This window comes from Rhinolophus sinicus, linkage group LG16 (genome assembly GCF_036562045.2).
Source record: "Rhinolophus sinicus isolate RSC01 linkage group LG16, ASM3656204v1, whole genome shotgun sequence".
NCBI classification, from domain to species: Eukaryota; Metazoa; Chordata; class Mammalia; order Chiroptera; family Rhinolophidae; genus Rhinolophus; species Rhinolophus sinicus.
In genome coordinates this window covers 16242539-16257232 of record NC_133765.1, presented here as the reverse complement: position 1 = coordinate 16257232, position 14694 = coordinate 16242539, and the positions used below count along the sequence as shown (strand labels likewise).

The 14694-nt window shown below is 51.0% G+C and overlaps 2 protein-coding genes across 4 annotated transcripts in view; one reads left to right on the top strand and one right to left on the bottom strand.

Moving 5' to 3' along the window:
• Window positions 1-2266, bottom strand: part of MED15 (mediator complex subunit 15) — a 59284-nt gene extending 57018 nt beyond the window's left edge. For both annotated transcript variants that reach the window (XM_074321771.1, XM_074321773.1), the window contains exon 1: window positions 2107-2266. In XM_074321771.1, the coding sequence (XP_074177872.1) occupies window positions 2107-2174 (68 nt within the window). In that variant the 5' untranslated portion in view covers window positions 2175-2266. The remainder of the gene's footprint in view (window positions 1-2106) is intronic.
• Window positions 2267-5021: 2755 nt separating this feature from the next.
• KLHL22 (kelch like family member 22) overlaps window positions 5022-14694 on the top strand; it is a 33321-nt gene continuing 23648 nt past the window's right edge. The window contains exons 1-3 of one of the 2 annotated variants that reach the window (XM_074321729.1): window positions 5022-5042; window positions 5299-5598; window positions 10962-11227. In XM_074321729.1, coding sequence (XP_074177830.1) covers window positions 11001-11227 — 227 coding nt within the window. In that variant the 5' untranslated portion in view covers window positions 5022-5042; window positions 5299-5598; window positions 10962-11000. Of the gene's footprint in view, window positions 5043-5257; window positions 5599-10961; window positions 11228-14694 lie in introns of those variants that run through there. The other variant, XM_074321728.1, reaches the window with a different exon arrangement.

Genomic DNA, 14694 nt, shown 5'->3' with positions numbered 1-14694 from the left:
CCGAGCCCCCAGGAAAAAATGCATCCCTGCCAACCTCTTGATTTCAGCCCTTGTATGACCCTAAGCAGAAGTCAGGTGAGCCCACCTAGACCTCTGATCTACAGAAACTGTCAGATAATAAATTTATGTTGCTTTAAGACACTGTATTTGTGGTAATTTGTTACGGCAGCAATAGAAAACCAATACACAAGCAGCAATCTGGGAAAAAAGGAGCCTAGTTTCCCTGGAAGCAGAAAGCTGAATTGTGAGGTATCCAGTCAGTCAGTCCCTGATACCCAAAGACTCTTCAATCACCCTCCCAGCCCTTAGACACTCCCCCACCCTCCCAATTTTCTTTGATTACAACTCCTCATTCTTCCTGTTCTTACATTCTGGGTTTCCCCAAAGAGGAATCTTTCAGGGCAGGGGAGGGGGCATCTTGCTGCAGCCCTGAAATGGACCATCCCTCAAGATGTCATCTATAGACAACTCCAGTGCATATATATATACAGTTCATTGATTCTGCAATATCTGCAGATTTGTCCCAACTATTCCAGAGCAGTGCCCAGAACCACTAACTCTACGATCCCCATTCCTTCCACTGTACTAAGAGGTTTCCCAGCATTCCGCCCTATTTCCTTCCTTCCACATTGCTGCTCCCCACCCCCTCCATCCAATTAGTCATCAAGGATGACTGTCTATGCTCCCTCTCTTCTTTCTCTGGAATCGTCTTCCTCTTTCAGTTTCTACCACTGTCTAATGCAGGCCTTTATAATCTCTTGCCTGACTAGGTCATTCTCAACCATTTTATGGAGCAATGTGACAGGCAGTGATCTAACAGTGGGAATATAGGGATGAGAAATGACAGGTCCCCAGACCCCAAGAGCTCAAAACTCTCATAATGGCTTAACTGGCCTCTCTCCTCTGCTCTTGATCTGTCTCCAGGGACTAAGGGGATCTTTCCAACTTTGGCATTTCACTACCTCAAAGCAGGCCACATGCCAAATACAGGCTCAATTCCTTAGCACAGCACTAACGTGTCAGCACCTGCTCACCCTCATTCCATTACCATCTCCTGAGCCTCCTAACTCCTCAAACCCCAGAACTCTCAGCCTACAGCAATATTTTCCACGCAGTGAGAGCTCACACTTCCCCACTCCTCGGCTTGGAATGGTGGCCCTTCACACTCCTACTTGTTTTAAGACTCAGTTTATTCACCTACTTACTCCACAAAGCTGTTCCTGGCCTGCTCAAGCAAACTGTCAATTCTTCCTTTAGGAGAAAGACTGAATTGTAACTGTTGCTTTATGGTAGTGCATTCCTTGAAGGCAGGGGCTGTTCTCAGGCCGATCTGCGGCTAGCACAACATGCCAGTAAGCTCAGTAACAGACTGCTAAATGAAACGAGCAGTCGATGAGGAGCTGGAGGTCCGCTAGGTGAAGCCTTGAGTGCACTGGCAACCTCTGTATTGAGGGGTCCAGCAACTGAGGCTGTGGGGAGGAGGCACTAATCCCAGACCTTCACTCCCTCCTCCCAATAGATGGTGGCTTCCTGACAGTCTCTTCCGGCCACCCTTCAGCAAAGTCCACACTGGGGGCTCGACACCCCGTAGATTCTCCGTCCCCACAGCCCACAGCCCCGGTACCTAGCCTCCCAACCTCATCTTCCATCCACCCCCCTCCAATCTTTCACTCTGATGCGCTTTTCTGGAAGAGGAATCACAAAGCACCCAGACCTTCTAAAGCCACTACGAGCTGCCCCTTTTCTTTTCCGTATTCAGTGATTCAAAACACGGGAAACTGTGCACCCAAAGCACACAAAAGACGAATGAGAAAGCTCAGGACGATGACTCATAAGCCAAGGCTCAGTGGTTTGCAGAGTTCGGCCCCAGGAAAGCTAACAAGCAGCCAGTGTCGGCCAAGAACGGTGGGGACAGCCGGGGAAGGGCCGCACCCTGGGACTCACGCGGGTCCCCGACGCCTTCGGCCTCCCGGCGCCTTCGAGCCCCCACGGGTCCCGGCGCCCTAGGTCTCCCATGGGTCCGGCCCGGGCCTGGTCGCCGGTGGGGGGGGGGGCTGAGGGGGCGAAGATCCGGAGATCCCGCCCACCACCCCGGCCCCTACTCACATTTGACTGACCAACTTCTGCCGGAAGGCGGCACTCCGCCAATCTGTCTCCTGCCCCGAAACGTCCATGCCGGTCCCCCAGCTCCCACCTCCCGTGTCCCACTCGGCCGCCGCCGCCGCCTCAACTGCAGCGCCAGGCCCAAACCCGGAAGCCGTCCCCAGCGCGTCGGCCGCGCCGGAAGCGGAGCGGGAATTGTGGGAAATGGAGTTGCGCGCGCAGGCCTGTGGGAAATGGAGTTCCCCAACTACGCCCCGGGAGTCCTCGGAGCCCCTAGGTTACCCCAAGCCACTTGCACCTCTCTCAGCGCGGCTCTCACGCGGGGCGGGTACACCAGGTGCCCTGAGCTGACAAGAAAGGATGCGGGAGAGCCGTGGCTACGCAGTGCTACCATTGCTGCCCCCAGCAGGCCCGCGCCTGGACTCCTGTATTTCCTGCGATCCTACTGTGTGTGCTGGCATCACCAAGTCCAGGAGGGGTGCAGCTGCCAACTATCTACAGCGGATGCTAGGCAGATTGTTTGTTAGTCAAATATTTATCAGCACCTACTGCATGCCAGGTACTGTGCCCACATGATTTGGGCCCTGCTTTGCTGCGACTGCCTTCCAGAGCCACATAAGGAGAGTAACCAGATAGACTTTCATCGTTGCTTATCTCCATTAGGCTTTTTGAATCTCATATCCAACCAACCGCTGTATTTTGTAGGGGTTGAGGATGTGAGGAACCTAAAACACATTTATTCATTTTGAGACGTGGGCTTACCTGTTTGGCCCAACAGCCATGTCCTGTACATGGAGAACACAGCCCAGGTCTGCCAGATGCACACAAACCTGCTGTCTGGGTGGAGGCAAACGGGATGGCGGGAGATGGGGGAAGCCTTTTAGGAAGGTAAAAGTTCTGCCATATTGAACCTGTGGGGCCCTTGTCTGTGCCCCTGGGAAAATAAGGCAGGTAGCAAAAGTCTTAAGCCCATGTGGTCCACAAATGTGTAATTACCGGTATGGGCATCAGAGAGTGTGAACTGGCACCTACTAATACCTAATAAGTGTCAGACCCAGGCTGGGCTGTGTGCACCCCATGTCCCTTTGCCCCAGGCAGGAGCTTGGGGTGGGGGATGGGAATTGGGAGAGGAGGGAGTGAACACGTTCCCCAAAGGGAACCTCTTGCTCACAAAGATCGTGTGATAAGAGAACTGTTCACATCTTCAAACTTTTTTGCTCTCATTTCTTAAAACTGTACCTAGGGTGATCAACTTGTCCTGGTTTGCCCAGGACTCTCTCAGTTTTAGTTCTGAAAGTCCTGTGTCCCTGCAACACCCTCAGTCCCAGGCCAACCTGAGTGGTTCATCACCCTATGTGTATCCCTCTAGCACATTTTAAAAAATTGAAATATAACTCACATGCCATATAATTCACCCTTTTAAAGTGTACAATTTAGTGCTTTTTATCATATTCACATATTCATAAGGTGCCACCATCATCACTCTTGCATATTTTTAAGTGTACATCTAAATATTTCTCTGTGAATCACCGAAAAAGTATAACTGCAATGTATCCTATATAGACAGACTTCAGATGCATGTTGTTATTTAGATCCTTGGCCCTGCAATTCCATTTATCAGTTTATGGAAAACATTGGACTCACAATCTCATTGGCAAAGCTAGTCCTCACTGTCAAACCCTCTGGCAAATTAGACTCCCTGGGGCTTTTGTAAGAAAAGGAAGAACATCGCTTCCAAATCCAGTGAGCATGTTAATAGGGTCCCTAGGACAACTCCACCGTTTCTGCACTCTGATTCTAAGAAGGCCAAGGGAGCAACAACACAAATTTCCATACAGACAGAGGTCCAGAGACCTGTCGAGTTTGTCATCAGGATAAAATGAAGTGCCACCCTCTTTGGTGTTTGCTTAGTAGCATATTGTTCGGATAAATGGATTCTCAGGAAGTTCCTGAAAGAAACTGTACAGTTATTTGCAACTTCATCCTCCCAGATAAAGTCCTGTTCAAACAACATTGCATCATAAGAAGTCTTTTTTTTTTTTTTTTTTTAAGATTTTATTGGGAAAGAGGAACAGGACTTTATTGGGGAACAGTGTGTACTTCCAGGACTTTTTTTTTTTTCCAAGTCAAGTTGTCCTTTCAATCTTAGTTGTGGAGGGTGCCATTCAGCTTCAAGTTGTCCTTTCAGTCGTAGTTGTGGAGGGCGCAGCTCAGCTCCAGGTCCAGTTGCCATTGCTAGTTGCAGCGGGCGCACCCCACCATCCCTTGCGGGAGTTGAACCGGCAACCTTGTGGTCGAGAACCCGCTAGCCCATGTGGGAATCAAACCGGCAGCCTTCGGAGTTAGAAGCACGGAGCTCCAACCGCCTGAGGCACGGGGCCGGCCGTCTACCTTTCTTTTTAACCACGGGCCATTCATGGCAGAGTAGTACAGCCTAACCCCTTCTATCACTAGGTGCTGCTGGCTCTAACCTCTGGATGTGCCCGTTATGGACGAGCTTCAAAGGATGGGATCCTCTTGGAGGTGAGGCAGAGAAAAATGAATGCCAAGAGAGAATATAGTCAATAATGTTGCAACTATGTATAGTGCCAGGTGGGTACTAGACTAATTGGAAGATCGCAGCATAAAATGTCTAACCACTATGCTGTACACCTGAAACTAACATAAAATTATACTGAAAGTCAACTATAACTGAAGAAAATAATTTTTTTAAAAGTTGAATGCCAGGAACCTGCTGGCAGACTGCTGGGACCAGGCCTTTGGGCTGGGAATTGGATTTACCCCAGAATTTCAGTAAACAGGAAAACACCTGTTCACACTGGCTGTTTATCTCTCCTCAACATCCAGCAGAGGGCCTAGGCAACCGGCACAGTCACTGTCCACTTATAGGACTCAGGGAGGGAGGGAGTAAATAAGACAGGGAATGAATGAGAGAATGGGTAGGAGAGGGGATGAAGAGGGAGGGAATGTATGAGGGAGGGAAGCAGAGTGGGAATGAATGTGTGAATGGGAGAGGGAATGAGTGAGTGAGGGAATGAATAAGGGGGAAAGGAGGGAAAGAATGAGGGAGAGAGGGAACCACGGAGTGAGGGAGGGAACGAGCGAGTGACCTGGGAAGAAAGGAAGAAATGGATTTACAGGGCGCGACCCTCGCATAAGGCATTCCTTCATTTATTCAATCATTTATTCGTTCAGCCCCGCCAGGTGCCGAGAGCTGCACCAGAAAGGAAGACGCAAGGTCACTCAGGCGACGGGGGCCCTTCTCCGCTGAGCCAAGACCCGAACCGTTCCCCCGAAAGACAGCAGCAGGCGACAGCAGGCCCCCACCCCCAACCGGGCGCCCTTCGCCCCGCGCCCCCACCCCTAACGCTCGTTCTCGCCTGACCGGCGCCTGCGCGGCGCGATTACGTGTCCCGGCCGAGGCCCCGCCCAGCGGCCGGCAGCCCGTCCCGCCCCCGCCTCCCGCGAGTGCGGCCTCGCCTGCGGCGGCTCCAGGTGAGCTGCGAGGCGCGGGCTCTGCTGGCCCGGCCGCGGGGAGCGCGGGCGGCGGGTGGAGACACGCGATCCGGGCGAGCGGCGTGGGGGGCGCGGGGACGCTGGGGCAGGCGCGGGAGGGAGGCGCGGGGGTGGCGGCCTGGGGAGAGCCCGCGGCCTGACGTGGCGGAGGCGCAGCGGGCGGGACCCCCGGGGGCCCCAGGGCCGGCATTAGGCGCTTGCCGAGGTCGGGTGCCTCCGCGCGGCTGCGAGGCCCACCTGCCTCCTGGTCCCCGGCCGACCCTGTTGCCCGGGGCGGGTCCCAGCGCGGCCTTCACGGCGGTGACCCTCGGCGCTGCGCAGGCGTGTCCTGCAACAGGAGGGCGGGTCCCGGCTGGGCTGCCGCCTCCCGGCGTGACCTTGGACCTCGGCCTGAGAGCCTCAGTTTCCGCAGCCGCGCGCCCGGGCGGAGCGTCGGGGTTCTAGGGGTTGCAGCCGAGGGAGCTCAGCCTCGCCAGCTCGCGGTTTCCTGAAAGAAGCCGGATATCACACTGTCAGTGCAAAATCTCCGGGTCCTGAAACGGTGGTCCCCACCCAGTTCTGACAATTACTCATCCTGAGCGGGCCGAAGCCGCGGGGCCGCCCCCACCTCCTGCCCCTGCTCTTCTCCTGGGCGTCCCCCCGGGCCTCCGTGGGGCCGGGCTGGGGCCACAGGTTTGGCGCGCCAAGCTGCTCTAACTGCTTTCTGGGAGACTCATTCCACAGCGCACCCTAGTCGGCACCTCTATGAGGGCTCCCCGTCTGGAAATCAGGACCCACCCTTCCTCTCCTCTTCCCGAGCTGTCCCTTTCCCTTTGTTGCAGACCTTGCTTCATACTGAGAAGGACTGGGGTTCGTTGAGGGCAGGCACTGTTTTGGGGCCCTACAGATGACTGAAGGTGCCTACTCAGGAGATAGTGTTGAGTTGAAAGTTCTTCAAAAGTGCTTTTTGACTGTCATCAATGAGTTCATAAAAATTCATTTTATGTCCTTCAGTTTGTACTTACTTTGAGACATAAACCTTCCTGCTCTCCTCCAAAGCTCTCAACAGCACAGAATGGAGGGAGCCTTTCTTGTAATGACTAGAAGGTTATGGGGCCTGAGGAACTTAATCTAGGGAAGGGCTTCATGATAAAATGAATAGAATGAGGGTGCCACCGAGTGAGCTCCTGAGAAGATTCTTGATTTCAGAAAACCAGGCACGGGAAAGGAATCACAAAAGATGTGCTGCATTCAACTTAATTTGGAAAGATTTTGACAATTACCAAAATGTAGTTACACTGTGAAATGCTGTTTCTCAACTGTTAAATCAACAATGAAAAAGAAACACTATTGGTGAGCTAGACTGGTTAGATTCAGGTTCTCATACTTTGCTGGTGGGAAAATAAATTGGTACCATCTCTATGGAGGGTAGTTTGGCAATATCCATTAAAGTGACAAATACATTAAAATTAAAATGATCCAGCAGTTCTGTATGTAGGAAATCTTTGGGTAACTGCTGCACATATGGCTGCATAAATGACTTTCAGTGCAAAGTTTGCAGTATAGCAAACAATTGGAGGAAACCCAGATGTTAAGTAAAATATGGTTATCCATACAATGAACTGTAGCAGGTATATGAAGTTATGCAAATCTAATACAAGTGTGTGGGGGGTGCAAATTGACAGATTTTCCTGTGACTCCATAGAAGTGATGCATCTTGGGCGTGTGGGAAAGTAGAGTAGTAGTTTCCGCTGGTAGAGGATCTGATTGGGGCATAGGTAGGAGGGAAATTTAAATTTCAAAAGACACTGTATCTTTTTGTGCCTTTTGAATTTGAATGCCGTGAATTTATTGCATATTCAAAAATAAGTTTCAGAATTCAATTATTAAATATTTCACACTGAAAAGTGCAGAGAATAACATAGCACCTCTCCCTGTTAGACCCTAAAGTTTTGTCTTACTATTTTTTTTTTTTTTTTTAAGAAATTAAACATTCCTTTTTTCCATCCTGGAGATGATCATGACCTTGAATTCCTCTGATGTGTCTATATTCTTTTATACTATAACACCTACTATAAACAATATTGGACAGTATCATTTTGTGTGTTTTCAAGCTTTTGGTAAAGGAAATTGTACTACATGTATTCTGCAATGTGCTGTTCTTTCTCTGCGTGACTTTGAGACTTCTCCACATTGAGTTCTAGTTTGCTCATGTTAACTGTTGTCTAGTGTTCTGTGGAATCACTTGGCCGCAACACCTGGTCCCCTAAAGATGGACGTTTTAGCCAATGCTTACTTTGTAAACAAGGCTGTTGTGCGCAAACTTGAATGTGTTGCACTCCAAGTTACGCTCCTTGAATAAGGAATTGGTTCATTTTTCGTCACACCTCCCTTAGCACCTAACTTAGTTCCTTAAATTGTGCTTCATAAATGTGCTTTGCATGCCCAGGGAGGCGGTCTTCCTGTTGTACAGCATACTCTAAACCTGCAGTAAGGGGCTGCTGTGCTCACATTGGATGGGAACTTGCAGGGACGGGGGACTCTTGATGGCTGTTGGGGCAGTCAGTCCTCACAGCCGCCCCAGAGGAGAACCTCTTGACTCCATGGTGGTCATAGTGAGGAGGAAGCTGAGGCTTGGAGATACGAGCTAAGTGTCCAGAGCCCTGTGGTTAACAGTGGAGCAACCAGCCATGGGGCTTTGAGACGTGAGTGAGCTAAAGCCCCAGCCCTCCCCTCAAGGAGACAGACTCTCCGTGTGAGTCCATAGGACAGCGACAGGTGGAACATGCCTTTCATGTTCTTGATGCAGTGATAGAGGGAGTAGTGATGGAACTAGACTTGACCGATATGGCGTCAGAAGAGACGGAAAGGTCTAGGTGGGAATCTGAAGGTGTCCAGAGGACGACAGATGGTCCCTTTTGGTCTAAGGGCTAATGACAGGGTACAGGGGAAGGAGCATTTTGAGCCAGATCACCGGGAGCCCCAAGTAGGAGGCAGTAGGGAGCTAGCACTTCAGTAGAAATCACAGGGCATTTGGGGAGCTGGGGAGGATGTGGCAGGAGGTAGGAAACAGGTTGGGGTGTCATTGCTGTGGTCTGATCCAAAGTCGTGGCTGTGGAGGGATAAGGGGATGGATGTCCTAGATGGCAGAATGGCACTAGAGGGTCTGATAGGACACGAAGGATAGAAAGGAAAAGAGATTGAGACCATGAGGATTCTGACATGGGAATGGTGGCTGTACCAGTAACAAAACTTGACCAGTTGGGAGGGCTGCTGGCTGGATTAGGCATCAAGGTGGCGGTGTGATTGGGAGCGCAGGGCAGGCTCTTGGGAAACAGTGGTGGGCTCGGGCTGGGTGTGTGGGCGGAGGAGAAGAGGTCAGAAAAGGGGGAGTTGCCAGGGGGCAGAGTTTCCAGACACGAGAGGTTGATCAGCAAGGGGCTACGCCTTCACGCCAAGGTGGGCAAGCTTTGTAGTTAGAATCTATTTTCCATTTTCTCTTGTAAAGATATAATAGGGAATCAGAAGAAACGAATTTGGGGGAGGGGCTAGTGGAGTAGCGGAGGTGGTGAAGGCAGATGTTCACAGCCCTGTGGCAGGTGGCCCCTCGGCTGCCAGCTGCTGGCTGGCTGGTTGAGTGGTTGGCTGTGCTGTGTCCTGGAGAGTGTGAAACATGGCTGTGCCTTGTGATACAGGACTGGCTACGCCCTGACCTGGAGCAGCTGGCTGGCATCGTTGCTTCTGGTTGGTTCAGAGTGTGTGGCCGAAGTGTGTTTGAAGTAGGTTTGTTTTTTTGATTAGTTTCTGAGCCTCCTAGTATTCAAATCAGGATTTTTTTTTTTTTTTAACATACAGACTCAAGTATGATTAGGTCGGTGCAAAAGTAATTGCGGTTTAAAACATTAAAAATAATCGCAAAAACCGCAATTACTTGTGCAGCAACCTAATAGAAGGTAATCTCGAGTTTAAAACGGCATGCAGACGATCTCAAATTCGCACCAGGTCTAGTCAAAGTTACTGTGCTTGACTTCCAGAATCTCAAGAAAGCAGGTCCTGGACCCTCCCCTGGGTCTCCTGACCCCCACTCAGGCCTGTTGTAATTAAATAATAATAATAATAACCACTACCCTGTATTGAGCACTTACTATGTGCCAGGCACTTTGCTAAGCCTTGGACATATTTGTGTTTTATATAATCCATCTCCATATAATTCTAAAAGAGGTAGATGCTATGATTATCCCCATTTTATAGATGAACAAGTAGGCTCAAAGAGAAGTCACTTATCTGAGGCCACCCACTTAATAAGCAGTGTGTGTATTGGGGAAGAGGCCACAGATTTGAGTCTAGATTGGTCTGCCTCCAAACTCATACTCTGATGACCCCAAGTATAGACTAAGTTATGGAAAAATGGCTTTTATTTATTTTTTAAGATTTGATTGGGGAAGGGGAACAGGACTTTATTGGGGAACAGTGTGTACTTCCAGGCCTTTTTTCCAAGTCAAGTTGTTGTCCCTTCAATCTTAGTTGTGGAGGGCGCAGCTCAGCTCCAGGTCCAGTTGCCGTTGCTAGTTGCAGGGGGCAGAGCCCACCATCCCTTGCGGGACTCGAGGAATTGAACCTGCAACCTTGTTGTTGAGAGCCCACTGGCCCATGTGGGAATCGACCCGGCAGCCTTGTTGTTGAGAGCTCACGCTCTAACCACCTGAGCCATCCGGCCGCCCCTCCGGAAGCTCAGCAGCAGCTCATTGTCTTCAATCTGGTTGGGAGGGCACAGCTCACTGGCCCATATGGGAATCGAACCAGCAACCCTGTTGTTCAGGGCTCACATTCTAACCACCTGAGCCATCTGGCTGCCTGACCAAATGCCTGTTGTAATTTTTATGTATCCATTCTTGAGTGGAAAAACCCAGTTTTGTTCTTTCTCAGTGGGGAAGAGGAAGAGTTCTTTTGAACCTGGTCTGTGCAATGCTTTATGTTCATCTTCTACTATTTCCCTTTTCGGTTGGGGAACCTGAGACTCACGTTGGTCTAGCGGTGAGTCCATGGTGGGGCGGGAGCTCCCGGCCAGGTCGGTCTGTCTCCAGAAGCCTTGTTTCACAGCGATGCTGAAGGAGATGACAGTGGGATGAAGACTCTTGGCTATGAAGGGACCCAGGTCCTCAGAAAGAAGGTCTCAAGTGTGGACAGGCAGTGGGAGAGGAGGGTGAATTAGGGCGTTTGGGACCCCAGGGAAAGCACAGGTTAGCTGGAGGGAGGAGCAGAAGCTGGGGGAGCAGCAGGTACCCCTGGGAACAGAGCTGGCGAGTGGTGCGTGGGGTAGTGTTGCCTCCCCACCTCATTGCCCGTCCCCTCTGTCTTGCCAGCTGACGGCTGAGGTGCTGAGGTTTGGTGCCGTGGTCAGGATGGCGGAGGAGCAGGAGTTCAGCCAGCTGTGCAAGTTGTCCGCGCAGCCCTCGCACCCACACTGCGTCAGCAACACCTACCGCAGCGCGCAGCACTCCCAGGCCCTGCTCCGGGGGCTGCTGGCTCTGCGGGACGGCGGCATCCTCTTCGATGTCGTCCTGGTGGTGGAGGGCAGACACATCGAGGCCCATCGCATCCTGCTGGCCGCGTCCTGCGATTACTTCAGGTGAGTTCCATGTACCTGTTCTCAGAGGTAAAGCGAGTCACCCCGGCTCCGCTGGGAGACGTGTTGGCACTGACAGTGACCGGGCAGGACAGCCAGCAGCTGCCAGCTGCCTCCTCCCTCCTGCGCTCCCTCCCACTGCTTGCTTGGCGACTTGGTCAACAGCAAGAAGCTAGAAGGGCTTTTAGGGGTTTGTTTTTCTTTCAGCCGCCCCATCTCTGGGGCATGTTCTCTTTTTTCTTTTAAAAATGATATGCTTTACTTGTAATATTGCACTTTATAAAATGAACTTATTTTGTGCTCTAAGTAGAATCTCTTGGTATAAAACAGATTTTCTTTCTACTTTACTCTGGCTTCCCAACATTTCATTTTGAAAAATTCCACATCTATGGAAGAGTTGAAAGAGTAGTCTCGTGAACACCTGAGTACCAGTTGTTGACATTCTGCCATGTTTGATTTCTCTACACACAGACATACACACCTACGCACCTTTTTAAAAGACAGGACGTTTTACGCCTCAGTCTTTCAGTGCCACTTCCCACACCCCCACCGCACAGTGATCTTGTGATGCCCACGGGCAGCTCACACGCTCCCTGGTCACTTCTCAGGACCTGTGGTTCCTGTGGGCGCTGAAGCCGAGGCTGGGTGACTAGTACCGTACACACACGGTCCACCCAGCTGCGTGGTGTGTGCAGTCCCGCCTTCTACGTACGCCCTTGCCTGGCTCACACCCGCTCCCCTTGAGTCTCAGCCTTTGACCCTCTGGGGTCTCACATGGCCTCCAGCCAGACCCATCCCAGAACTTGGCACACTGGGAGGAATTGGTGCCACGTCCCCCGTTTCACACAGGTGAAATGAGGCTCAGAGGGAGTGAGCCCCACTCACGACCACCCAAGTCCTTCCATTTAGTTCCAAACCTCAGCACCTGTTTGATCGTTTTGTCTGTAAGTCTGAGTTGTTCTCTCTTTTTTAAATTATTATTTTAGGAACTATCAAGTAAAATATTTCTTGATGATTGAAGTGCTTCCTGGTCTCCAGAGGGAGTTTGTGGCGAGCGTGACCCAGTGGTACTTGGGGGCAAACATGTCTGCCTTCCGTTCATAGGGAGGTTCAGCTGAGGCCTTTACGTACTAAACTTTGAGATAAGATATAGGACTGTGGGGGTGTGGGGTTGCTGAAAGCCACCTGCCGAGGAGGCCCAGTACTGGGTCCCTCTCAGCAGAGGGGTGCCCAGCTTAGGGCCTGTGGGAGATGCGGACAGGGGCTGTAGAGCCAACGGACGTCCTTCATGAACCCTTGAATCCTTTCAGGCTAGAGTTCCTCTCCCCGTGCGACTTTCCTGACTCACTGTCACGCCATTCTTTCTAAAGGACAGTTACAGACACCACCTTTTGCTATTTGAGCAAGAACTTCTATGGCTTTCTACATCTTCCAGGATCGATTCCTATCCCTTTCCACAGCCCCCCTCAGGTGGACCTCTCATGGGAGGTGTTCCCCTCTCAGGCATGGTCACTGCATGCTAACACCCACTTCCCTTGGAATGGGAGAGTGACCACAACTCTGGGAGAACCCAGACTCACCGCAGAGATACGTATCTATGACATAGGTCATTTCCAAGCCTAGCGAGTTTATTATTATTTGTTTCAGTTATTTGATTCAGGTTAAAATGATAAAGGCCCATTTTTTCTCCCAATAAAACTGGTGAAAATGTGAAAGGTTTGTAATGTCAGATGTGGGCAAGGGTAGAGAGAACAGCTTTGGAGGTTGGGTTGGCCCACAGCCTGGGCCCTGCACTAGAGTTCTAGGTGCCTGTCCTGTGGGATGTCCTGCCAGGTGCGAGTGACACAGTGCAGGGGGGCTGACAGCGGTCCTTCTGTTCTGCGTGGGTGTCCAGGACAGCCGTTTACAAACAAGTGGGCCAGTGCCTACTGAGAGGGAGGGTGGGCGCCATCCATTAGGGAGCAGGAAAGCGCAGGAGAGTGTGGAAGGTAGGTCCATATTCAGATCTGCAAGGACTCGTGCTGACCTCTGGGGATCTTACGAGGGAGCAGGGAACCAAAGGAAGTCTGACTTTCTCCCCTTTACTACATTAATTCATTCTTTGAAGAACTGAATCACTTTTGAGATGTAAAGTTTGAAGCCCCTTGTGTGGTGACACAGGCTTGAGGATCTCTGTCCTGAGGCTGTATGCGTTTCTGCCCCAGTCTCACCTCCCTCTGTTTGCCCACCTGTGATTCTTAGGGGAGACCTGCATCCAGGTACACCGCTGTTGTCACGTTCTAGGCTTTCTTGCCTCTGCTCTTGCTGTTCCTCTCAGCAGTGCTGCCTTCTCCGCTTTTTCTTCCCCGCAGAGCATCGTCTTCCTTCCAGGCCCCCTGGAGCGGCCTTCTCTCTGAGCGCCTTCCCTAACTGTCCCTCACACTTTCCTGGCGACTTCTTCCTGCAGCAGGCGGACCTCTTGGGGGCAGAAAGCTGGAGCGCCCTTGTCCTGGGAGGTGCGCCCTTGCAGGAGGCCTGCATTGTGCCCTCATGCGTGGTGTAGGAATTGAAGGGTCAGACTGCATCTTAGGTCTTCCTGTTTTGGTTTGTGTTAATAACTGCCCATTGCATGTCTCTTTTGGCTCCCATGACCCTGTGCTCCCCTTGGCCTCTATGCTGCTCCTGGGCTGGTTCCCACACTCCTCCCAACCCCAAGAACTCTGTCCTGTAGCCAGCCTCCCTGGCCGTCTCGTTCCTCCCTTAGTTTTCATACCGTCTGTGAATTCTAGACTACTTTGTTCAACTTAGTGCCTGTGATTTTGAAAATTTGGATAAAATTGATGGTTTTATAGAAAATGTAAATTGACAGAACTTCACCCCCAGAAAAGAAAGTTATATTTCCACAAAAGCAGGAAGCCTAGATGTCTCAGGGGAGTTGTGCCTTTTAAGAACTGACTTGAATGCCATTTAGAGTTTTCCAGAGCAGAGAAAAGTTTCCAAAGTTTTTTATGAAAGTTCTGTAATATTGTTGTCAAAATTGGACAGACAGCAGACACAGAAAGAAAAGTACAGTTGGTTTATGAATGACAGTGTGAAGTCTTCAGTCAGACCTGGGCACAGGAGCCCCACGGAGCCTGACGTTCCTGCAGCGCAGCAGAGCCTGGACCAGAAGGGCTTTGTTCCTGGAGCGAAAGCTCCTTACCTGTTAGCGAATCTTTCTTACAATGCAAGGTGTTCATCAAAGGGGACCCAGCGTACAGCCATCGCAGACACGGTGAGAGGCAACGCGATAGCATTCAGCATCCATTCCCACAGCTAAAGCGCTTTTGAACAGGTAGGAAAATAGTGAAGTGACACATTACCCGTCCTCCCCGCACCAAGGCAACTATTTTTAAACGTTGCTATTCATCCATACAGTTTGCTTTTGCAAATACCAGTCCTTAATTCTGAGAACTCAGAAACTCTGAAATTGGAAGTTGTTGTTCCCCTCT